General features: G+C 48.2%; 1 protein-coding gene across 13 annotated transcripts; it reads right to left on the bottom strand.

The window, feature by feature from the left end:
* Nucleotides 1-520: 520 nt before the first annotated feature.
* EXOC7 (exocyst complex component 7) lies at nt 521-23,788 on the bottom strand. Of its 13 annotated transcripts, XM_062632207.1 has the most exons (22): nt 23,691-23,788; nt 22,869-22,934; nt 21,472-21,656; nt 20,755-20,860; nt 19,309-19,531; nt 17,950-18,117; nt 16,929-16,940; nt 11,982-12,074; nt 10,923-10,991; nt 9,471-9,616; nt 8,989-9,141; nt 8,187-8,285; nt 7,537-7,599; nt 7,152-7,218; nt 4,786-4,824; nt 3,703-3,768; nt 2,869-2,989; nt 2,385-2,480; nt 2,037-2,100; nt 1,454-1,495; nt 1,154-1,287; nt 521-759 (listed from the first exon to the last, which is right to left on the bottom strand). In XM_062632207.1, the coding sequence occupies exons 1-22, from the start codon at nt 23,748-23,750 to the stop codon at nt 657-659; spliced, it is 2,175 nt and encodes a 724-aa protein (XP_062488191.1). In that variant the 5' UTR covers nt 23,751-23,788; the 3' UTR covers nt 521-656. The 13 variants fall into 13 exon arrangements, with proteins under 13 accessions (XP_062488191.1, XP_062488193.1, XP_062488195.1 ...); XM_062632209.1 differs by lacking the exon at nt 4,786-4,824; XM_062632211.1 differs by lacking the exon at nt 10,923-10,991.

Here is a 23,788-nt window from a genome sequence, read left to right as displayed (position 1 = left end):
CAGGAAGCTGCTCTGAGGTCTCCATGCAGTTTCTCTTCTCCAGGCTGAACAGCCCCAATGTTCTCAGCCCGTCTCACATGGCAGAGCCCAGCTCCCTCCGGCTCTCAGGGTTCTGTCATGACTCCCACCACCTCACACAGGACAACTGCTACTGGGACAGCTCATGAAACTCTGGGGGAAACAAAGCCTGGCAGGCACAGCCACAGGAGAGACTCAGCTTCTCACCCCCTCACTGAACTAACAGTTACAGTGGGAAAATCCTTTGGGATCCTATAGAACCAAGATTCCCAAAACCCATCAGGGAAGCAGGAAGCACCACTTGGAGTTTAAGGCCTTCTGCCCTTAACAGAAGGGCTGTACCCATAAGAGATTTTTTTTGTTTTGCCTTTTTTTTAAACAACTCACCACATCTGCTGCACATCAAAGCATTAACACACCCAGGCCTGAAGATGCATCAGTGTAAGAGCCCACACAGCAGCCTTTGCTCCAGATCCATGGAAGAAGGGAGAGGCAGCCAGGAGGGAGTGCTTCCACAGGTTTATAAATCTGATAAATACAAGTATAACAACCTGCCCACCACAATGGGGCAGGGGGGGAACAAAGGGAGTCCCAAAGGCTGCTGAGAGTGTGCTGACTTGTATATGACAGCTAGAGATTCATGCTGAGGTGTCAAACAGCTTCTCAATCATCTCCCCAACCTGCTCAACCTGGTATTTGATGTACTTCTCAGGGTTCTTGGTGAAGGGCACGTTGCCATATCTGCAAAGGAAGACAACCCCTAGGTGACAAATGGAACACAGAAAAGAGACCCACTGGTGCCTCCCGTGCCACAAATCAGTTCCACACCAGCACATCCCACTGACAGGTTATCTTGTAGGGAGCAAGTAACCTGGTTATAATGGGTCTTCTCCTGAGTTTTACATGAGTAGCTCAGGGTGGGTCAGAGCTTTGTGCTGGCTACAACATCTGCACTCACCCTGACCAAGGAATCAGGCTGGCAGCAGATGCTGGCAACCAGGAGAGTTCAGCTTGGGGATGTTTTAGTAGGGAAGCCAAGACAGGACAACAGAAAAATGCCTCATCTGAGGCTACTCTAGGGCCTAAAGACCTCCTTAAATCCAAAGGAGAGAGGACAATGCTGCAATGCTGTCACCTGTTCAAGAAGGCACCATAGGTCTCTTTCACAATGGTTTTCTGTGCCCGACGGATTTTGTCCCGTTGCTCCATGTCTGGAATTGCCCAGGCCTTCTGGATCTTACACAGCTCCTCCAGCCCATCATTAAATCCCTGTCCAAAGTAAAACTCAGTGAGTGTCCTGCCTGCAACCCCATCTCCATACCAAGTTTGATGTTCTTCCTCTCCACTGACAGGTCTCCTCCTCAGGCAGATCTCTGGTCTGACTGCCTATCCCCATCACCAAGGGATGTTCCCAGGCCATCTAACACCTCCTCACCTTAAAGCGCTCCTTTATCATCTGCCTTTCCTTATCCTTGAGCTGCAACAAGGAGGGAAAAGATTTTATTACATCTCCAGAAGTAAATTTCCAACACTAGTGTTTGCCCACAGCTCCCCATCCAACCTAAGTAATATCCTACTTACTTGGCTTGAATTCCCTCTCCTAAAGCAGGGAGGAAAGAAAGCTGCAGTGAGCAGCACACTCTACATTCAGCAATTGGCTTTCATCTGAAGTAGGTTTAACAAGGGTAATTTTCAGCTAGAACAGACATAAAAATAGATTTCTTTATGCTCCCAGCCCTTTCTAAGAGAAGGTCTCAAGGTTTTACAGATCTGAAATAGAAGGAACTGTTCAGGTGGAAATATAAGAACGGAGGCAGAGATTAAAAGACCTGTATGAGCCTGGGGCAAATCAGAAGGCAGTGATGCTCTCCATCTTATCCCAGGCACAGTATTCACTTCACAGAGCACTACTGGCATGAGATATAAAGCAGGTTTCTGGAAACTGTTTCATATGACAAAGGAGAAGATGCTTCCAGCCATTTCTATCATCTCAAAACCCTCCTTGCCCATCCTCTCACCTTCACTCCTGGTTGAAAGACAGGCAGGTTTCTCTCTAAGATGTAGTCTGTCACCTTCAGCCAGCTGTATGTAAAATGAGATAGGACAGAGGCAAAGAGAAGTCACTCCTGCCTCACCAGAACATCTGTGTATTCACGCATGACCCAAAGGCCACCCCTGACAATACACCCCCCAAAGCTTCCTACAGGGACCCCTTCCCAAGTCAGATTCATTGCCTGGAAACCAAAATACCTGGGTTTGGATTTAGACCAATTTTCAGACCAATCTCTCCCACCGCTCCAACAGCACTGGCTCCCAAGGAGCTCCAAACTAAGCAAATGGAGGGAAGAGCAGAGGATGTGACTGACCTGCGCTGGTAGGTCTGGATCTGCTGCTCAATGAGCTCTCGGTAAGACCTCTCGGCTGTCTTCTGTGTCACAGCTACCAACTGGATCAGCTCAGATCTGAAAGGACAGAGCACTTGAGGAAGCACCTGAGGCAGCTGCTGTCAGGTCTGCACTTCAGCCCCCTATTAGCAAGTTTCTGCCCTTTACAATAAAAAGGACCCTGAAATGCACAAACTGGGAGACAGAAATTACTTTCCAAACCTATGTCCTCAGTCCTCCCAAGATCAAGGACACTCTACAAGCTAAGGTATCTCTGATGCTTTTATCTCCTACTCTTGGGTAATGTGATGCTTAGCAAGGCTTTCAGAAGAGCACTTTAAGAATGGAAGGAAGAGCAGAGATGAGACAGGCTGGCAAGGAAATGCATTTGATGCAAAACTCTGCTCCAGAACCACGCTTAGATTCAGCCTGGACTTCAGGGAGATTTACCCAGCTCCACACTTACTTTTCTAGAGATTTCAGGATGTAGTTGTAGTTGTTGTGCAGAAAAATGGCACTCAAAGCTGGGTCTTCATAAACCTTGGATTTACTGAGAAGGTTAAGCTGCAAGTTGCCCAGCACTTTGCCTTAAAGAGGGAAAAACAGATAACAAAAAGGTTTTGCACTGAAACTTCTCATTACTGGCAATCCAAACTGTACCATCACTGGGGGCCCCAGCAAGGTGAACAGCACAGTCCCAGCTGCACGTACACGTGCAGGCAAGGGGACAATCCTATGAGCCCTACAACAGTCTTTCCTCAGGGAGCCACCAAAAGCTCTCTGCAAACTAGTGCCTTTGTTGCAACTGGCAATAGTTGTGTTTTGGGTTCAGAGCACATCCCATGACTTAGGGGGGATCAGACACAGCCTGACCATGATGCAGGCTCTGATCTCAAAGAAGCCAAAGGACATGATCCCCACTGTAACAGATCATGATGAGGTAGCACCATGAGTTCATCCCACTACCTTACTGTTAAAGCCAGGATAAAGGTTTTACAGAGCTCATCTGACAGCTGGGAGCCTCTGTGGGGTTGAAGGTGCAAAGTACTGTCTGAGAACGGTTTGAGGCAGCTGATGACAAAAGCTCTGCAGCACAGTGAACACAAAGTTCTGCGCTTTGTCCTGACCAACTCTATCAGCCTGAAACTCCCAGTTTGACCCTTTTTTCACCAGCCCTCCCATCAGACTCCAGCTCAAAGGTGGAAAGAGCACATGGCATTAGAGACACAGCCTGTGCTCTTCACCCAAGCACAAAGGACAGGCGATGGGGAAGAACTGGGAAGGTGTGCAGGGTACTCACAGATGTAGGTGCTCAGCAGCCGCCTGCTGAACTCCGAGCTGTAGCTGCTAGCTGAAGAGCTGGTCTCTGAAAAGCAAAGAGTCTCAGGCCAGTTATCATGCCATGGGAAGGGGATATGTGTCATCAGCCTTGCCTCTAAGTCAAACAAGCATCATCCAAGTTGCTATGGAATTAGTGCAGAGCTCCCATCACCAGTGGGAAGCTTCCTGCTTCAGTGCTGATTATCCAGGGCAAGGCTGGAAGAGCTGTGCACCTCTCACCCCTTTTATCTGCATCAGATGCTCAGCACCCCCCACAGAAACCTCTCCTTTCCTTCCTAGTGCTCAGAGGACATCCTCTTGATCAGAAATAGAGTCATTAAGCACATCATCCCCATTCTTCCCCCACCACCTGGAAAGGCTTTGGAAGCACTAGAAACTGGCAATCGGTGCACAACCAAGCTGGAGCTGTTCACAGCAGGCACACAACAGGAACTGGAACAGGCACAAGGGCTCTGGGAAGTTTCAGCCATCCCCATGGTTGCTGACAGGGCTGCTTGGCTCTGTAAGAGGGGCTGCACCAGCATGGGAGCCTGCCCTTATAAGCAATGACTCTGGGCTGGCACATGTCCCTCTGTGCATAAGAGATGGCTTTCTGCCCTCAGCTGCTCATGGGACACATGGGGTAACTATCTCCTCCTCCTCCACCAGAGACTTTGGCAGCCAGGCCTAGCTGGGGTGGTCTGAGTTCATCAGCCCCCATGGGAAAGGCCTCGAGGCTCCTGTTGCTGGGAGCTGGACAATAAGGAGCCGAATGCACATGGGATAAAGCATGATCCCAGCTGGGCCAATCTGCACCCGTGCCAAAGGGATTCAGTGCCAAGAGAGTGTCTTTAGCCTGTTGCAGCTCATGTGGCATCCCTCATTGTCTGCTGGTGACAAGCCCTCCCTAGTCTTTCCAGCCCTGGCAAGGGTTACTTACTCTCCCCTTTTCCCTTTTCAGTTACATGTTCATTTATTTACCACTCCTGGAGGATAAAGCATTAACATACATCACCAGCATCTGAGGCAATGGGAACAGGGAGGTGGGGGTAAGTCTGCTTACCTCTGGGATCTAAAGGAATATTGTATGTGTCCCCAAGAACTACAAAGATTAGGCAGAGCAGAGAGAAAAGGGGCGGGTGGAGAGAGAAAAAGAAAGGCAAAGTGCAAAAAGACAGGTTAGAGACCAGCATCTCTTGGAGAACAAAGCAGATATTAACACAGAGCAGCCACAGACAGCTACACAGGAGAGCAGGCAGAACTCCTTCCAAGGCCACGGAGTGGAGATCACAGAGGAAAGGCAGTCTAACCTCCTTCCCCTGCCAGAAACATTGTTTGCATGGTCACTGAAAGACATCTCATTCCAAATGAGTTCAAACACACTTTCAAGGCAAAGGAAAGCTTCCCCTCACACAAGCAGCAGTTTAATGCCCCAGAAATGAACTGCACAGCCCACGTAACCTTCCCAAGAACCTGAGCAAAGCACTCCCACCCTCACTCTGCATTTCAGCATCCCTCCATGACCATACAGGGTTCTACATAACCATTCAGCAGGCAAGAGGAAGGAACTGGCAGCACACATTTAACCCATCACTCTGCTTTTGCTACCACTCGAGGCAAACATCACATAAAAAACTGTAATTCCCACCACTTGGGATCACTGGGAGTTATCAAACCCAGCTCCAGGCACCCACACCTGAGCTGGCAGCAGGAAGCTGTCGCAGAGTGAAGCCTTGAAGGCAAGTCACCACCCCAAAGCCTCTGATCCAGAAGCAACTCCCTCCAACTTCACTAACATCACCTCCGATCTGATGATGGCTGGTGTAGGGTGACACCAGGTCCACAGCCAGACAGGGACTACAGCTTCACCAACAATCAGTAACCAGTGTCACTCAAAATGAGAACCCGTCTGGCCTGTACAGTGCCCTCTGTTGGGCATAGCTTTGGAGCAAGTGACAGCAGTTTCTGCAGGAGAACACCACTGCAGCAGATGGTCCCCGAGGCCTGGCTGCAGCCAGAGACAGCACCATTGACAGCACATGGATTATGGGTCACTTCCTGCATGGCTCTGAGCTCCTGCATGTCAGCCCAAGTTACCAGAGCTGCTACAATTACATTGACTTCAAGCTTTAATAATTGAACAGAGGGCAAAGCTGTGTGTCTCACTATACAGCAGGATCCCTCTACACCTGATGTGATGGGACAGCCACAACTCAAAAGGAAATGGCTTGTGTGTCACATTTTGTTGCATGACCAATACAGAGAATAAAAAAGCCTATTTACCTTCTGCATCAGCTCCTGTGACAGAGCTCTAGTGCATGACAACATGTCAAGGCTTTACATAATGGTGCTGACATCACCACTCAGGGAAGGACATGGGAAACAGTTGGTTTCTCCAGAAGAAAAAAACCCAGATCACCTCTTAGGGTAAGGAGAGAAAGTCAAGGAGGCTCTGAGCACACTGAGCTTACAAGTGCCAAGGGCACAAGGCAGTGGTTACAGGAGATGTGGCAAGAAGCAGACACATCCCAGCTTGAGTTAATTTAGAACTGGCAGGATCTTCCAAGCAGGAATAGCAGATACAAGTCTGGAGGCAGCTGTAAACTTCCCCCTTCCCCTGCTCCTAATGGGCTCCCAAACACCAGGCTGTGGCTGGCCTGTGCCTCCTCAGGTCTCTGTACCTCCAAAATCCACAGTTCTCCACCTCTCAAGTTGCTCTATTACAAGGGAAACATGAAAACACGAGCTCTGCCTAGGCCAAGGGCTCAGCAGGGAGCTGCTGCTCTGCACAGAACACAGACTCATGCTCTAGCTGTTAAGCAGCAACATCCTGTTCCATGAGGCAGCTGCCCTCAGCTTCTGATCCATGTATTTCTTTCTGGATGCTAAGTCTCTTTAGCATCCTGGAGAGCAGAGCTAAAACTCATCTCTCTGCTAGAGCACAAGGCACACACATAGCTCAGGAGTTCCAGCTTGCCCATGCTAGATTCCAAGGAGAATATTCTTGCTGCTACTGTTATGCTCTGACCAGAGGCTGTGGCAGGAAAGGTGAAATTCATCAACACACCCCTAACTAAAGCCAGCTCAGCTGGTCCATCCACCCTCACTCCAGTACAGCCACAGAGAACCAGCCCAGTGTCAGATTTGTAGCTAAATGACTGAGGCATCCTCTCATGATGGAACACATCAGCAATAAACACTACCCCAAGAGTACCTGATAGCAGCAAGTGTGGAAGGAAACTCTCGGCATCCCCTCCAGATAACTATCTACATGGTCATGGCATATCAGAGGACAAGACAAACCACAGGGTGAAGGACAGGAGGAGAACAAGCTCACAGGCATGATGAAGTCTGAGCTTTTTAGGGAAGATGTCCAGACAATGTGGGGAAGGAACTGCATGCCCAAACAAGCCTCATGCATGTCTGTACCTTGTGATGCCAGCATGGCACCTGCTGTCTCCTGGAAATCCAACAATTGCTGGAGGAAAAGGATGGCCTGGAAGCAAGAGAGGGAAGTTATGAACAACCAACACTGCATCTCCTATTAAATGCTCTGCTATTAAGGATCATGCAAGACCATGTGTCCCCCACACTTAAAAGCCTTCAAGAAACAAATCATTACACTGCTTTAAGTTGCTGGGTTTTACTCACAGAGTCATATCATGGCTCAACCAGTAACTGACTGATCTCCCCATGGAAACCAGTTCATTGCCCTTCCAAGACAGTTTAACTTCAGAAATTTCCTTACTACTCTTTTTCAAACATCATCAGAAGCTGTTTTTCACACAGGGTGGTTCAAACCATCATCACATACATTGCTGGTGAGTTCATGAACTGTCCCATCTTTTGGCATGTTGTATTCCTTGTCTGGATCATTCTAAGAAAGAAAGAAAGGCACAAGGTAAGCATGTAAAGAAACAGGGCCTCTACAATAAAACTGCTGCAAGTGAGCTGTAGGCTTGTTCATCCAGCCTCTCTCAACACCCTCAGAGCTGGCTCTCGCAGTGCCATCTCCTGGTGCTCAGAAACCACAGCTCCAACGTACCAGCAGCTCAGAACCACAGGGGTTTGGGCAGCATGTGACCATCAAGCTCACCTACCAGGCAGTATGCTTACCAAACACACCTTACATAGGGCCAGTTTCACATGAGTACCCCAAAATTTACCAAGTCAGCAGTTTTAGTTTCTTCTTAAATAGGATTAATTCTGAGATTAATTCTGCATCTGGAAATTTATGGCAGATTATCTGTAGTAACCCTGTAAAGGGTCTTATGCAGAGACCTTCTGTCTTTGAAATCAGCACCAAGCATTTGGTATTTGCAGCTGATCCAGCAAGCACCTCCTTTAGACTCAGAAACTGCAGGGTCTCATGGAAAGCTGAAAGCTAAAGTAGGGGTTCTGCACAGAAAACACCTTTACCAAGCCTGCTGGTCTTGCCAAAAGGAACACTGAGGAGAATCCTACCTTAATGTTGTCTGCAAACTCTTCCAGTGCTTTTGCACCAGTGGTCTCCATGGAAGTGATCAGCCCTGGCAGTTTGTTCTTGGTGCCTGCTGCAGTTCCCTGCAACAGTTTCATTACAGATCAGAGAAGCTAAACAAACAGCATCTGAACTGTCATCCAGCACCTACCCACCCTGATCCCCGACCCCAGCATCTCATTTTCAACTCCTCATGTGCCAGGAGAATAATTACAACACCATCAACACCACAACACATGAAATCCTGCATCCTTCTGCTAGACAGAAGGGGAGGATGTTGTGACCCCAGTGGTGACCAGGGCCTGCCACTTCTCATGTCTCTTCTTGGACTGTACCTGATACAGGGGGTTGCTGCATCACAGCCACCAGCTGGAAGCAGATGGAAAGGAGCCTGGCTAAACCTAGATGCTGTGTTTGATACCTGGAGTACCTTGTGGCACAGTCCAAGCAGGCTCTCCTCAGAGGAGCCCATCTTCCAGGCATCAGTAAGCACAGCCTAAACTAAGCTCAACACTAACAGAGATGAAGCTCCTCAGAGGCCATGTACATAGCAGAATGGACCATTTATATGGTCCATCACTGAGTCATGACTTGAACTGAAAAGAGCTTAACCATTAACATGCCGAGTTAATGGTTCACTGTCACAGAAAGAAACAAGCTGCATTTCCATCCAGCCCATGCTGGAAGACAGAAGCAGCTTTGTTCAAAGCCACTGTGATAATCCCTTTCAGGAAGTTCTCCACACATCCCAAGCCACAGGACCCTCTCCAATCCTGTCACACTCACCTGCAAGACCTGGTCAAACTCTGGCTTCATCTGCTTCAGATGCTTAAGGATGGGGAAGATTGTAAGCACAGCTGAATAGTCATGTCGGATGATGGCTTTGCGGGCAGCTGAGACAATGTTATCCCCCTCCATGATCAAGTTATCCAGTGACTCCTGCAACAAAACCACAGGGTCAGAAGGAAGCAGCATGACAGTGTCAGAAGGAAGCAGCACAAGGGGCTCCATGCAGGATGCCCTAGTTAAGGTGCCAATCCAGCCAATGGTTCATTTGTGGTACCCAGTGAGTGATTCTGAGCACATGTTCTCCAGGGTCTGTGAGGCCCCAGTTCCCTCAATAGCTCCTGGAGGACAGCACAAGCAGTGGTGGTGCTCCTGGGCACCCACAGTGGGTCGTGGAATCCACATCCTCACAATGAAGAGGAAGGGAAAAAGACTGTGTGCATCCTTTTACAAGAGAAGCCAAGCAAAGAGGCTCAACTGACCTGGATGAGGGAATCAAAGGTCTTCTTCTGGTGGTGCTCAGGGACGATATCTGTCAGGAGCTGGTACTCACTCTGGGCTAGTTTGACAAAGGCACTAACACAGTGAATGTACGCGTCGATCTCAATGTCGAAGACGTCGTCCCTCCCTGCAAGGGCAAGAGGGCTTTAGGAGATCAAACTCCACCCTGAGCTTCAGCAGCTCTGCTCAAGGCCTTGGTTTGCATAAGGTTCTTCTGGAAAAGGTGGTTCTGGCTTTGCACACATCCTTGTGTGAGAACTACAGTCATGTTCTCACCAAACTGCCCCTGGGTTTGTGCACAGGAAGCTATGAATGCCTCCTGCAGGGTATGCAGAGTTACCTGCAGGTCAGGAAACAGGCACATCAAGCCATCAGCTCTTGCCAGCCTCATGGCAAAAGGCAGGTTTGGAACTCTTCTGGGACACAGACTAAATTAAATCAAGGCTTGAACACCGAGTACTTGGGAATGTCTGAGGTGAATTATTCAATATCTCTGCTGGTATTTTTAGAGTTCTTTATCTCCATCCATCATGCAGATGAAGAGATGCCATTCTGCATCACCATTTCTGGGAAACCAAAGCTGTCCTGGAAGGCAGCATCTTCCCACAGGAAGAAACAAGATAAAAACCAGGCAGATGAACATTTTGACCCCATGAAGCAGGACTATCGGCACAGCTGGGTGAGCTATCTCACACACAGCTGCATACAAATGCAAATAGTTGAGTCCTAGCATACAGATGTCTTCAAGATCCATCAAAGAACCTCAGAGGTAAGCATGAGAAGTGCTGCTACAATACAAGGGCCAGCATCAGCTCATGCCAATCACCAGCTGCATGTGTCATGAGGACAGCCACAAAGTGACACACACCATCCTGCATCACCCAGACCCCTGCAGGAACCACTATAAAACAGATTACATGGAGAGGCCTTCTGTAAGCTATAGGTGCTGCTGCTGTTTCTCTTCTCCCAGCAACAATGTGCAACTTTTGACAGGCACAGAACCAATTCTTCCCTACACTGACAGGTCCTTCAGGTTGAGCTTTTCAAGGCTATGGTCAGCAGGGGACACACATGTGTGGTTTTTCAGAGTGCCTACAGTGGAGAGTGACCCACCACTGCATGCTGAGGTGATCCCTTTCCTGTCTGCTTCACTGCAGCACCAAACAAGCCAGTAGCTAGCTATAAAAAAGTGCCTCTCAGCATGGTGGCTCCCAGTCTTTGCTTGGCTAAAGCCAGGGTTCCCTTTTTGAGGGCTCGGGGGGTGTGTGATTAGTAGGAGTGAATTCTACTGAGAAGAGCCAGAGCTTCTTAGCCAGAGAAGGCCCATGCTCCCAGACTGCCCATGAACAGCCACTGTCTACAGAACTACCGTGAACATGCTGGAGAGAAGGGATGTTAGCCAGCTTGGTGTGAAGTGGCAACATGGTACTTACCAGCAGCTGGCCCATGCTTGTCGCTCAGGGCATCGGAAAGGTGTTTAACCCGTAAGTCATGCTCATGACCTAGTGAGATGGCAGCCGGCACAAACAGAAGGCGCAATTTATCCAGGTGGTTACAGCATGGATGGATGCTCACACGGGCTGAAGCTGCTTCAAGCTTGGCTTATTTGAGGTTATGGACACTTATTTTGCCCTACAGTCCCAGGAATACTACCTGACCAAATCCCTTTGTTGGGCTATGCGGCAGTAGCAACCCTTTGAAACCTGATGAAAGTGTGAGTCAAGCCATTTGCTGGGCCACAGGAGTCCCTTGAACCTCCTGCCGTAAGTTCTGAATGGGACAGCGGGCCCCAGAAGTACCCTCAACCATCACAAAGCCAAACTCAAAGCCCATCTCCTGCTCAGCACAAGGATTTTTCCACCCCAAATGAGTGATGTTAGTCACCATCTGGGATTTAGTAGACTACAGTGTAGGTGCCGAAGAGATCTACTTTGGATGCATACATAACAGGGGGCAGAAAGGTCTTAGATGCTTTGAAGCAAGTGACCTCTTCCCCTTATCTGGTCCAACCTCTATAGGCAGAGGAGATCAGAATACGGAAGACAACTATTTAGGTAGGTCTTCACAGTGATGCACTGAGGTGAACTTCACACATGATGCATTGAGCTAGGCTGTGGTCTGACACTTCAGCATCAGGTTTGGAAAGGTCACCAGGAAACGGAATGTCTCAAAGTCCAGGCAAAAAGAAAAGAGAACAGAAACACCACAAGCAGATGTCATCAGAGCAGAGCTTCCATTAGCCAGGTGGCTCTGGTGGGTCAATTGCTTTAAGGTCACATTCCTTTCCACCTGTGTTCATGCTTATGGAGACTTTGTAAGTCAGAGACTGAACTCAGATAAATAATTTGGCCCTCCAGCATCTCCTTGGCTCCCAAGAAGACCTGCACGTATCCAATGCTGGCCACCAAGCACTAGGGTAATGGAAGTCCCACCTGAAAAAGCAAGGCTCATACACAGAAAGTCAAGGGTGAAGTAGCTAGAGCTGTGATTACCTTCCATAGGAATGAGGTTAGAGGCCCCCTTTTTCCCATCTAGACCATGCTGAGAGTATTGTTTCAGAAGATTCTGAGCCTTACGGATCGTGCCTGTCACCAGAGCCAGAGAGAAGAGACAAGAAGACCTAGAAAATGAGTGAAAGAAAACAAACGCGGACCACCAGCCCTCCACCAGCAAGTCACCTGGGCACCAATGAGAAAGCTCAGTACAGGAACGTGAACCCCAAGCTCATGTCCAAGTGTGCAGATCCAATGGCATTTCCAGTCTGCTTCCCTGCTTTGAGGGTGGGAGCACCAATTCCAGCCAGGGTTACAGAATCATCATGGACTGGTTTGTGTTGGAAGGGACCTTAAAGATCCTCCAGCTCCAACCCCTGCAACGGGCAGGGACCCCTTCCACTAGAGCAGCTTGCTCCAAGCCCCTGGGTCCAACCTGGCCTTGAACACTGCCAGGGATGGGGCAGCCACAGCTTCTCTGGGCACCCTGTGCCAGCGCCTCACACGGAGAGACTCCCTCAATCAGAGGGTGTTCAACCAGTTTGGTGAGGTGGAGAAAACAGGAGCAGAGAAGGGAAGCACTGAAGCACCCTTCCCTGTAGGGACTTTAAGCTCTACATCCAAGCATACAAAATCATTGCTTTTCCTCAGCTTTGGAAGCAGGCTTTGCAGTGCCAACAATTCCTGTCTGGCAACACACTGTGTGCTCCCCAGAGCCACAACTGCAGCCACTTGGTTAGAGCTGCAGCAAGAGGTACCTTTCCAAGGGGGATTTTCTGAGCAGAATCAATACAGACCCATCAGGAGCCGAACAGCCAAGACAATGATCTCCACAGCCAAGGAATGATCTCTGGTGTTACAGGAAGCAGTAAAATGGTGACAATCTCTGGGCTCGAGGGAGCAATTCCCATCCCAGGAATCCCAGAATAATGGATGCTGCCCACCCATGTCTAACTGGCATTAAGACCCCCTAATCCCCAAAGCCACTTCTCTTCTAAGGAACTGCAAATCAATTCAAACCATGGAAAAAAAAACACAACATAACACTGGGTTAAAAGATTTATACTTCACACACACAAAAACCAGACAGAACTGAACAAAAGCCAGCACTGGCTATACAGCTAGACAGCACAAAACAAAGCATTAATGTGACAACTGAAGACAATGGTTCCACATTCAAAGGTTAGTCCTTCATGCAAGAAGCTACAATTAGCACAAGCACATGGACACCCTCTCGGAGCAGAGCTTCGCTGTTGCCTGCACAACAGGGAACAGAAAGTTTTCGGAAGGTGGAAGGAGTTTCTATAGCAGGCCCAGATGCAACAGAACTGAGAAAATGAAGAAGGATCCAAGAAATAAAAATGCTGCTGCCAAAATTAAGAATTGTTCTTCCATTTTGAAGAAATAAACCCTCCAAACATGCAGAAAATCCCTGCTTCCATCAGTGACTGAGCCACTGTGCAGCCTAGAAACAGTGCTGGCTGCACTAACACTGAGGACCACTATCCTGAGGGGAAGCCCAAGCACACACTGCTGCAGAACAGCATCCTGGTGTGCAGGACAGCTTTATCTCATAAGAAGATATAGGGCAGGGGGACTGAAACTTCCCCCAGTGCATCTCTAATGGGGGAGAACAGGAGAGAGAAGTTCCCACTGAACTACCAAGCTGCCTTAACCTGGTGCACTTGCTAAACAACAGCACATGGTTCCTAAAGTGTAATGTTTCACTGGCAACATCTTTCTACTACCAGTTTCGGCTGCTCTCAACCATTTAGTAAAGAAAAAAACCATCATATCCATAAACCACATTTTCCCCTCTAGGCGCACAGCAGGGAGGTGGGAAGACTTTACACCCTCCCTGTGCTGATGCATTTGCTCCTACCTTCAGCCATATGATCAAATGAGAGGGCTCTTCCTCTTCCTCCAAGCTTCCCAGTGCTCTTCACACCCAACACTTCCAGTTTATTCTTAGCTACTTGCAGAAACCTTAAGAGCTTGGGCACAACACGAAGTTCCTCTGAGCAAGCAGGGTTGTAACAAGCTCTGGAGATATGTGCTAAGCTCCTTCTTACTGCTGTCCCCGTAGCCCAGCTGATGCAGAGCAGCTCAACCCAGGCACTGCTCCTCTACCAGTTCTTTCATCTTTCCCACTTCCTAGCATCCGGGTGGATGGGGGGAATAAATAAAAAGAGGGTAAACTGGCATTAAACACAAGCAGAGAGGCTCTCACTTCACAGGTATGCAGAGCATGTCTCCACAGCCCACCCCTGACAGTTCCTTCTCAGATGAGAGCTGAAAACCTCTGCTGTGTTGTTTTGCATAACACAGTTACCCGTGTTTGTTCCTGAGCATCCCTTCACTGCTGCTCCATCCCTCTCTCTTTGCACTGTAATTAGGCTTTAATGGATTCGAGGGGAAGCCAAAGCTTTTGTTCCATGATTGGTTTTTTCTATTAAGCAGTTCCAAACCAAATGGGACTGTGCTTCAGCTGCTAATGAAAACATCACATTCAAGCCAGGCAGCGATCAATAATGGGAAGTGGGAAGCTCTTTATTCTGCCACACAAAGACTCCACAGCCTGCTTTCAGGTAGCACCACACTGCTGGGTAAACTGGAGCCCTAGGTAAAGGGGAGCCCTGGGTACACTGGAAAAGGGCTCCCTATAGCTTAAAAAGAGCCCCCACAAGTCAAAAAACATCTGAAATATTTGCTCCTGTGGCCCAGTTGTTAAAATAGGTTTTGGGCATACATGAGGCACAGTTTTCCAATTGTACCTTGTTCTGTTTCTTGCAGGCAGCCAGGCTGGCATCTTCTGGTCCTATCATTCCCTGGCAATGAAAAGCTCCCCAGCTACCTGCTGCTCTCCAGCCAAGAAGAGACTACTGGGTCTATAGGCATCCCAAAGAAGCAATATTTGATCTGCATATGTTTGCAGAAGGCTGATTTGAGAATCTGAATACACTGCTGACGTTTCAAATAGCAAACTACTAAAAACCAAGCCCACAGGTTGCTCCATGAATTCAACTCGACTTGGCAAGTTTCATTTAAGAGGAGATAACTCTGATTTAGAAGCATCTCCAGCAGCCAGGTTTCCAACTACTTGCTGTAACAACAGGAGATAGTACAGGATACACCAACAAATAAAACCACAACAGAGGGATGAAGACCCTCTGAAACAACACATGGATATGGAACAAGTTCTCCATAATGCAGCAATAATACCTGGGGAACAGGGAGGGGATGTCTCTGCCTTGTTACCCTGCCCCTAATACAGCACCTGCCCTTTACCTGTAGGCTCTCTTGTGCTTTGTGGGCAAAGAAGTTATAGCACATCGGATTTAGTTTGTTATTTTTCCCTTGCGACAGGTTAAAGTGTGCGCTGGGGTGTGCACTGGGATATTCTTCCTTGAGGAATAAGGAAATCAACTTGCTCAGTGAAGCCATGAGAAAATCCCCTTGTCTGAAACCCAAACTGGCAGAACTTGACTTTGCTTACTGAAGCAACAGTACAGGAAACCAGTTGTTCTTCCATGATTGAACACAGGCTAAAAACAGGGGAATCAAATCCCACCAGACGAATATTGCTATGAAGAGAGCCACTGTGCCAGTGCAAAGAGGATAAAGACCTCAAGAGGTGTCCTTGAAAGCTGATGGGACTGCAGAAAAACCTGTGAATCTGCTCAAAGACTATTTTTTTCCCTCATTTTTTAATTTCACTTAAGTACAATTTAGTGGCCGTAAGAGATGGCTGGTACATGAGGTTTAACCACCCCTTGCCTTGAGCTACAGTCTGTCCTTGTTCACAGAAAACTGGAGACAAATTAGCCACTAGTTTTTTCTTGAGATGAACAATACCCCAAAAGATGACTTGAAATGCTCTTTCTGTCACTGTCAGCTCTCTAAATGCATCCAGACCTGCTCTCTGCCTTCTACCAGACCCACCCCAGTAACTCCAATGAAACTGGGCAAAAAGGTGTGAAAATCTCCTGGTAAATCTACAGCACAGACACTCATCATGACAAGGAATATTCCATGCCCAAATGCATTCATTTTGGAGGACTCTTCTTCATAGGGACAAATGCTTGTGCTCTCAAACATGTGTACTTTCTGTACTCTCTATGTGAGCACTCAAGATCTGAGACTCACAAAATAGCCTAGTGCTTGGTTTCATTTCCATCTGCCCATGATGAAATCCCTCTCCTCTATCTCTGTTTACCCAGAGCACAGGGGAGATGTCACCATTTGGCAGGCTGCTTAGAAATATTTACTGGCCATGTTGACCTCACAGCAATCAACACCCAGAGATCTCTTTAGCATCAGGTGTTAACTGAGCACTGTGGACCAAGCCTGAAGCACCCACACCCCAATGGTTCATCTACGTATCCCATGGGGCATCTTTCCAGGAGAGAGCTACTGAACCACACAAAACCAGTCTTTACCTGTGGTAATCATGCTGTTGGGTAGGAGGTACTGCCACTAATGACTGTCACCATGCTTAGGAGCAATTTTAAACACTGGTTTCTGCCATCTGCAGCACAGTTCTCCTTAGCAGGAGGATACTGTCCTCTACAGATCTCCAAATACTGATGGCAAATTCTTACTCAAGTAAATACACACCAACCCCCAGAGCAAAACCAAGAGAGACATCCCCTGGTCAGGTGGTTCTCTGCTGGCAAGAGAAACCCCACTGTAGTTCAGCCTGACTGCACCCATCACCTGCAACTCCCATTCCAGCTTTCAGGAACAGCTCCAGGGCACAGCAGCAAGGGAACAGATTGATGTTAAACAACCAGAGGGGTGATCTCCAGCTGTCTCAACCTCCCACAGACCTCCCTCTGCAAATATCCCAGGCACACCCTCTGCTTTAGCAAGAAGAGGCCCAGCAAAGCATCTCCACACAGAGAAGTGAAGAGCCCCAGGGCCAGCACACACACAGAGACACATTACCTGGGATGAGGACTGCATTCACATCAGGATTATAAAAATAAACACAACATAATTAAAATGGGTATTTCTTTCCCTCTCTTTCCCCATCCCATCCATTCCCAGGCCCTACCCACATTGCTTGTTATTTTCCTGAAACCCAGTAAGAGTATTTGGACAACACAGGAAAATATATGTGGGTGGGAGAGCATTGCCTGTATAAACCCACATAAACATGGACTTTCCTGACTTTCATCATTATTACAGAGGAGGAAATAAGGTGCCGTGACACACAGAGGGACAACCTCACTGTGCTGCTGTGGGAGGCACACATTAGCTTTTGCTACTCTCCTTCTGGCCGTGCTCCCACTAGATGGCACGTTTCAGAGATGGGAACTCCAGCTCCACACTTCAGTACGCTGGAGTGACTGCTCTCACCAGCTGCAAAACACGCAGAACTCCATGATAAGCTGGAGAGGTGGAACAACCCACCAGCCTCAGACTTTCTTTCAACAACAGGCCAAGCCAAAAGCCTTAAGCAACCCTTCCAAAATTCAGAAACCTCTGGATCTCATTTCTGTAGGCACCTCCCCATACCCCATCCCGGTTCCTGACCAGTTCTTGGTTTCCCAGCACTAGTTTATTCATAACTAGTGATTCAAGTGATGCCTTGTATCAGAGTTTTGTGTTTTGCTATGGCACAATGTATAAGCACTATTCCAAGGCTGAAGATAGGTGTTCTTAGATAGAGCCCTCTCAGGTCTCTTTACTCATCTCCATTGTTAAGGCAATGACCTTTTCTCTCTCTGTATACAGGACCTCTCCTCCAAAGAACAGGTCTGAGGACTTGACAAGAAGACAGAAAACATCCGTCATCAAAATGCTGAACCCAGGGCAGAGAAGAGGTGCTCACCTCCAAAATCTTACCCCTGCTCCTGTCCTGAAAGGACATTTTAGACACAGAGGCTACCTCGGCAAAGGGAAGGCATTCCATACCCAGCCAAGAGGATACATACTGCAGTGATCCCCTACTTTAGGGACTCACCTGGTCTCTTGACTGGCTTCTTGGTGGGAGTGTCCTTCCTTTTGTTCTGGATGGCAGGGGAATAGGGAACCCCCGTGGAGGAGCTGTTCTTACGGAAATGGTCCTTCAGCCCCTTGATGGAGCGGTCAAGTTGGACCGAGCGGATTTGGAAGTAAACTGTCATGAAATCTACAGAGACAAGGTAGAAACAAGGTTATAAGCAAACGGGAAACCAAACCTCTCCTGAAACATTCTGTGCTCCTAAGGGGGCTTATTAGCATTGATGTGGGACCCTAAGGAAGTGCTAAGTGGTTTTCCCTCACAGAGTCTCTCCAAACCAGCTTCTTCCCTCCTCCGCAGTATTCATTCCAGCCCTCCCACCACACACAACATTAAGTCTATGCACTGCTACAAGAGCACATCAGCTGTGAAACTGATGGGAGACATTTGTGCAAGACGCTGCCAACTGAAGGGCTCAGTTTGTAGGATAAGAGGCTTTACACACTTCTCAGGGTTCAGGGTGCTCAGGAACTAAATGAGGCGTTCATCATTTAAAAGCAGAACACAAAGTGACTGACAAACTATGCTATACGTGTTTGAATTGCCTTTGATCATGGACAAATTCTTAAGAAGCTTTTAAAGATGTTTGTCATACTTGGTAAGAACAGTAATCCCCACTCTGAAGTAAAGGACTGAAGTGGGGGTGATTCCAGCAGCTCCATGCATGTGAAATACAGGCTTTCTTGTAATAATTCCACAAAGTCAATCACTTCCAAAGGAAAAGTTAATATAATATAAAGCTGCAGGCATATTTTGATGCAGCAGAACATGAAAGATGCATGTACTGATTGGGCTGCTTTCTCCCTGCCCTTGGTCACATTTTATCTGTTCATAAATAGTTCCCAGATGGGAATAAGTGACCAGTGTTTTGCACATTAATAATAGCTGAGGACTAGATAGCTGCAGCTCCATCAGAAAGCATTACAGTTGCAAGTTAAATGGATTTCTGCTATAGGTCAGACCAGGCACTACGACAAATTGGAGGAGATTATTTTGTAACTAATAAACCATCACTTCAGTTGCACTCCAAACTGTAAAAAAGTGGAATCTTGAGGTGACTGAAAGACTGAACTACTCACCTGAAAGGTTCCACTGAGGCAGCCACTAGATTTGCTGGTGCTGCTTCCAACAGCAGTGTGCCTGGGGGTTTCTTAACCACAGCAGCACCTGAGCAGAGGCTTCACGGCTGACCTATAAGACAAGCTGTGCAGTGCTACACACAGCCCTCAACACCCTACTTCTGGTCTCAACTACACGTTGTAAGTAGCTGGAGAGCATTCCCCAATACACCACTACCAGGGAACACCCGGCAGCACTAACCTTGATTCCTGCCATTTTCCACCAGCCATCCAGAAATGCGGATGATATCATGCAGGACACCCTCTGGGAGGTGCTCCAGAAACATCTCTTCCTGGGGCTCCATGTCATCATCCCCACTGATGAGGTCCAGAATGAGGATGGGTGGCACTGGCTTGGTGTGTCGTGTCATCAGGCTGCGGAACTCCGACTCCAGGGACTCCTTGCCCCTCTCAAAGAGGGATTTCTGGCACAAAACAGAAGGAGAAAGCAGGACAGAGATTCTGTAATCAGTCCCTCATGAATGTTTCATAGAATCACAGACTGGCTTGGGTTGGAAGGGTCCTTATAGCTCATCCAGTTCCAACCCCTGCCCAGTCTAATCTAGTGCAGGGATGCCTCACAGGGAAGTTCTTCCTTATATCTAACCCGAACTTCCCGTTTCAGTTTAAACCCATCACCACTTGTTCTATCACTACAGTTGCTGATGAAAAGTCCCTCTCCAGCATCCAAATTATTTCTGCGTAAGAACATACTTCCTGCAGTGTTTCTGACCACTGTCAAGTACCACATGGCTCAAACTCCAGCAGCATCTGTAAGTAAGAGACTTTTAAAGCTAATGAAATAATAAAAAATACTGCTTGGGAATTGCTTAGTCTTCAAGCAGGATTCAGACACATCTCCCATTCTGCTCAAGCAGCTGGAGGACCAACAAGAGCTACTCAAGAAGAGGCTAAATCAACGCCATCACATGTGCAAGTTTTAAGGACATGAAGATGTTGGAGAAAGTCCAGAGGAGACCACAAGGATGATCAGGGGCTGAAGCACCTCCCATATGAGGACAGGCTGAGAACACTGAGGCTGTTCAGCCTGGAGAAGAGAAGGCTGCTTGGAGACCTCAGAGCAGCTTCCAGTGTCTGAAGGGAGCTACAAGGATGCTGGAGAGGGACTCTTCATCAGGGACTGGAGTGATAGGACAAGGGGTAATGGGTTTAAACTGAAACAGAGGAAGTTCAGGTTAGATATAAGGAAGAAGTTCTTCCATGTGAGGGTGCTGAGGCGCTGGCACAGGGTGCCCAGAGAAGCTGTGGCTGCCCCATCCCTGGCAGTGTTCAAGGCCAGGTTGGATGGGGCTTGGAGCAACTTGCTCTAGTGGAAGGTGTTCAAGCCCATGGCAGAGGGTTGGAACTGGATGAGCTTAATGTCCCTTCCAAACCAAACCATTCTAGGATTCTGTGACATGCTTTCAGATGTCCTACTGGTGCAACGCATAGAGAGCAGAACCCCACAAGCAGAAATGCTGCCAAGTGTACAGACTTCACCAGACCCCAAAACAATCATTTCTTCAGCTGTGCCCAACCACCCTCTTCACCAGCAGCAAGGCTGAGAGCCTCTCACAGCACAAGGCTGAGCAGCAGGGCTACATCTGTGCCTATCTCACTCATGCAAGGCTCCAAACCCATGACCTACCACACGGTTCAGCTCCGGGCTGTCAGGATTGTTGTCCTGGAAGTATTCCACTGCTTTCTGGATTTTGTCCATGCAATTCAAGTATTCCTCCAGCCTCCCAGTAGGCCTGAAAATAAAACCAAAATTAAAGTAATGCCCCAAGAAGCAAAGAATGAAGTTATTAAGAAAGCATCAGACCAAAATCAGGATAAAAACAATAAGGAACATTTCAATTCCCTTTTCTTCCACCAGGAGATCATCATGGGATTCCCTTTTGCCTCCACTCAATGGCAGAATATAAAATCCATGCAGCAAGTGCAAAGGTACTGATGACTGAGCAGCACACAACTCTCAGCCTTGTCTTCACCCACCCCAGTGAGGGGCCATCACAGCATCCACCCGAAGACTGAAAGCAGGCTCCAGAACTGGATAGAGTTCTGCACAACATCAGCAGTGCAGGAAGAACCTTTGGGAAAACAGTGGAGGAAAGAAGCCACCAATGCTAATGAATTTCATATAGCAGCATGTGTGCTAAACCTGGAAGAGACACCAGTGCCAAGCCTGAGCAGACTTTGCCCTCTGGGGATTGCTGAAGGTCAAGACAAGCAGCTTCACTGTGGTGTGATGCTAGGGAAAGTGTGTGGGAAGGGTACAAGGAACACTCTGAAGAGTGTGTGGAGTCAGTTCCCTTACTTCCATCCTGAAAGTTCAACAGCAAGATCTAGCTGCTCCACTCACCCTTCCTTTATGATCTTCTCTGTGTCTTTAGCCACATGGTAGTAACTGATGACATGATCCAAGCAGGACAGGGTCTTCTCCACATTCTCCTGCAAGCGCTGCAGGTTCTCTGTCTGTTTATAGACTGGGATGATGGAGTTCTCCAGCTTCATCAGACGACTTTCAAAGGAGGAGAGGATAGCAACCTACAACACCAAGAAAGAATGAGAGCTGAGGACATCCTTCCACATGTATCCATATAGTAGGGTAGTAGTTAACAGTAGGGCAATCAGGGACCTTCAGGTCCCACTGTCTCTTTTGGGGCTCTGCTATTGATTTCTCCTTAGGTTGGCTCTTTAATCCCTCCGTGTCCTAATTTCAATTCATAATTACAAAACAGATCACCTGCCATACAGAGATGGGCCAATCTTAAATGTTTGTGAAGTGTGAAAATAACTTTTCAGGACATCCTAAGGGGGAGCAAAAGTCCATTTGACAGCATGAACAGCCACAGGAACAGCTTGCAGGTGCACTAGGTAAAAAGGACACCCACATAAACCAGCAGCCACTTCGCCCCATACCACTGAGACCCACACATGAGATGCACAACCTGAAGGCACAGTACAAGTAAAGCAAAAATCTTACCCATCATAGACACTTGTTTCTTAAAAGGGACCGTGATACTACTTTTAAACCATAGTACGCTCTTAAAGGATGCCTTACTGTCATCTTCTGTAGGCCAAAATGCAACTCCTTCAAGATTAACTCTCATGCTACGCTTTCCACACTTCCCTAGTGATGCCTTTATGACTTTCTTATAGCCCAAAACTAGACATAGTGTAGTAGCTGGGGGCTATCATGCCATGAGAGCACAATACTACTTTCTACCTCTTAAACAGAACATTCCCAAAATATAACTCCAAACAAGACCTGACTTTATGAAGCAACAACATGATGTTGTTGCACAAACTAGTCTGAGGTCTATTAATACCTCCTCCCAAGAGGGACAGACCATAAAGACATGAGGCCAACAGCTCATTTGAGCCCTCATCTAAACAGGAGAGAAGCTTAGGACAGAAACATTCATCAAGTGGCAAGCGGTAAATGCTCCATCCCTGGCAGTGTTTAAGGCCAGACCGGACAGACAGAGCCCTGGGTGACACAGTTTAGTGTGAGGTGTCCCTGCCCATGGCAGGGGGTTGGAACTGGATGACCTTAAGGACCTTTCCAACCCAAACCATTCTATGATCAGTTCTCCCTTTTGCCCAGGTACTGAAGTGCAAAACACAGACACAAAGCAAGTGGTTCATTACTTTGCACTCCTCAGATGGGCACAGTGACAGCCTCAAACACAGTTTCTCCTAATAAAGAGTAAAGCCAGGCCCAACATTAGGGCTGAATTTCAAGGATCAACTTACCATGTTCTTTGTGAGCTGGTCACTCTTCTCAAGGCTATCTTTGATGAAGGACAGAGTTAATTCTTCCTGCCAGTAAGATGAAAAAATACTCTTCAGTTCTGAACACTGAGCATTTAAGTCACTCAACATCACACGAAGGTTTTTCCACGTCCTGGCAAACGCTGCAGCAAACCACACTTGGTCTGATGCTGAGGCCACCCACCTCTTAACAGAAATCTGGGCAACTGACCCAAGCTGAGACACAACAAAATGAGCCAGGTTTTTACAGATTACTTGTTTCCCTTCAATACCACAAGCCTTAGCACCCTACAGCCACAGCACAAGATAAAACTAATACCTTTACCACAGAGGCACACCGACTGAGAGCACACATTTCCCTGCCATAGCACAACACAGTGGCTGCACAGGCATCCCCCAAATCCCACGCACAGCCATGAACTCAAGCAGCCAATGCAAAGCAACCACCAAGGGCTGTTTTCAAGACACCAAAGCCCAGGCATAGGAAAGGAACAGAAGCCTGCAAGGGCTGGCCTCAGGCTGGGTCTGAGGACCTGAAGAGAGAGCTCCAAGAGGCCACCAGGCCCTAAGAGAGCTGCCACAGGCCGAAGGGGTGGGGTAGAGATAGCCCTGACAAGCAGGGCCCTAGGCGCTGAAGGAGACCTGGGATGCTGCCAGGCCCGGAGGGGGTGACCAGGCTCTAAGGGGGTCCCGGGTGGCTCCCAAGCCCTGTGGGCACCCCCAGGCCCGTCTCCTGAGCAACGCGCTGGGGCTATGAGCGCAGGCCGCAGCCGGGCCTGCAGCACGTCCGGGCGCCAGTCCCACCTGCTTGAGCTTGTACTCAATCTCCCTCCTGCGGGCCGACACCTCCTCGGTGGGGATCATCCTGCCGCGCTCCGCTGCCGCTACCCACAACCTCCTCT

The sequence above is a fragment of the Pezoporus occidentalis genome, unplaced genomic scaffold (genome assembly GCF_034315485.1).
Source record: "Pezoporus occidentalis ecotype Australia unplaced genomic scaffold, CSIRO_AGI_Poc_V1 ctg387, whole genome shotgun sequence".
NCBI lineage: Eukaryota > Metazoa > Chordata > Aves > Psittaciformes > Psittacidae > Pezoporus > Pezoporus occidentalis.
Note: the sequence above shows the minus strand (reverse complement) of the source record. Positions and strands in the feature narration are given on the sequence as shown.

Excerpts from the sequence above, each read along its gene's own strand:
- EXOC7 (XM_062632207.1), bottom strand. The coding sequence starts at position 23,750 with ATGATCCCCACCGAGGAGGTGTCGGCCCGCAGGAGGGAGATTGAGTAC. Across the intron at positions 9,142-9,470 it reads CCTTTGATTCCCTCATCCAG|GAGTCACTGGATAACTTGAT; the intron begins GTCAGTTGAGCC and ends GTTTTGTTGCAG. Across the intron at positions 2,481-2,868 it reads ATCCTGAAATCTCTAGAAAA|ATCTGAGCTGATCCAGTTGG; the intron begins GTAAGTGTGGAG and ends CTGTCCTTTCAG.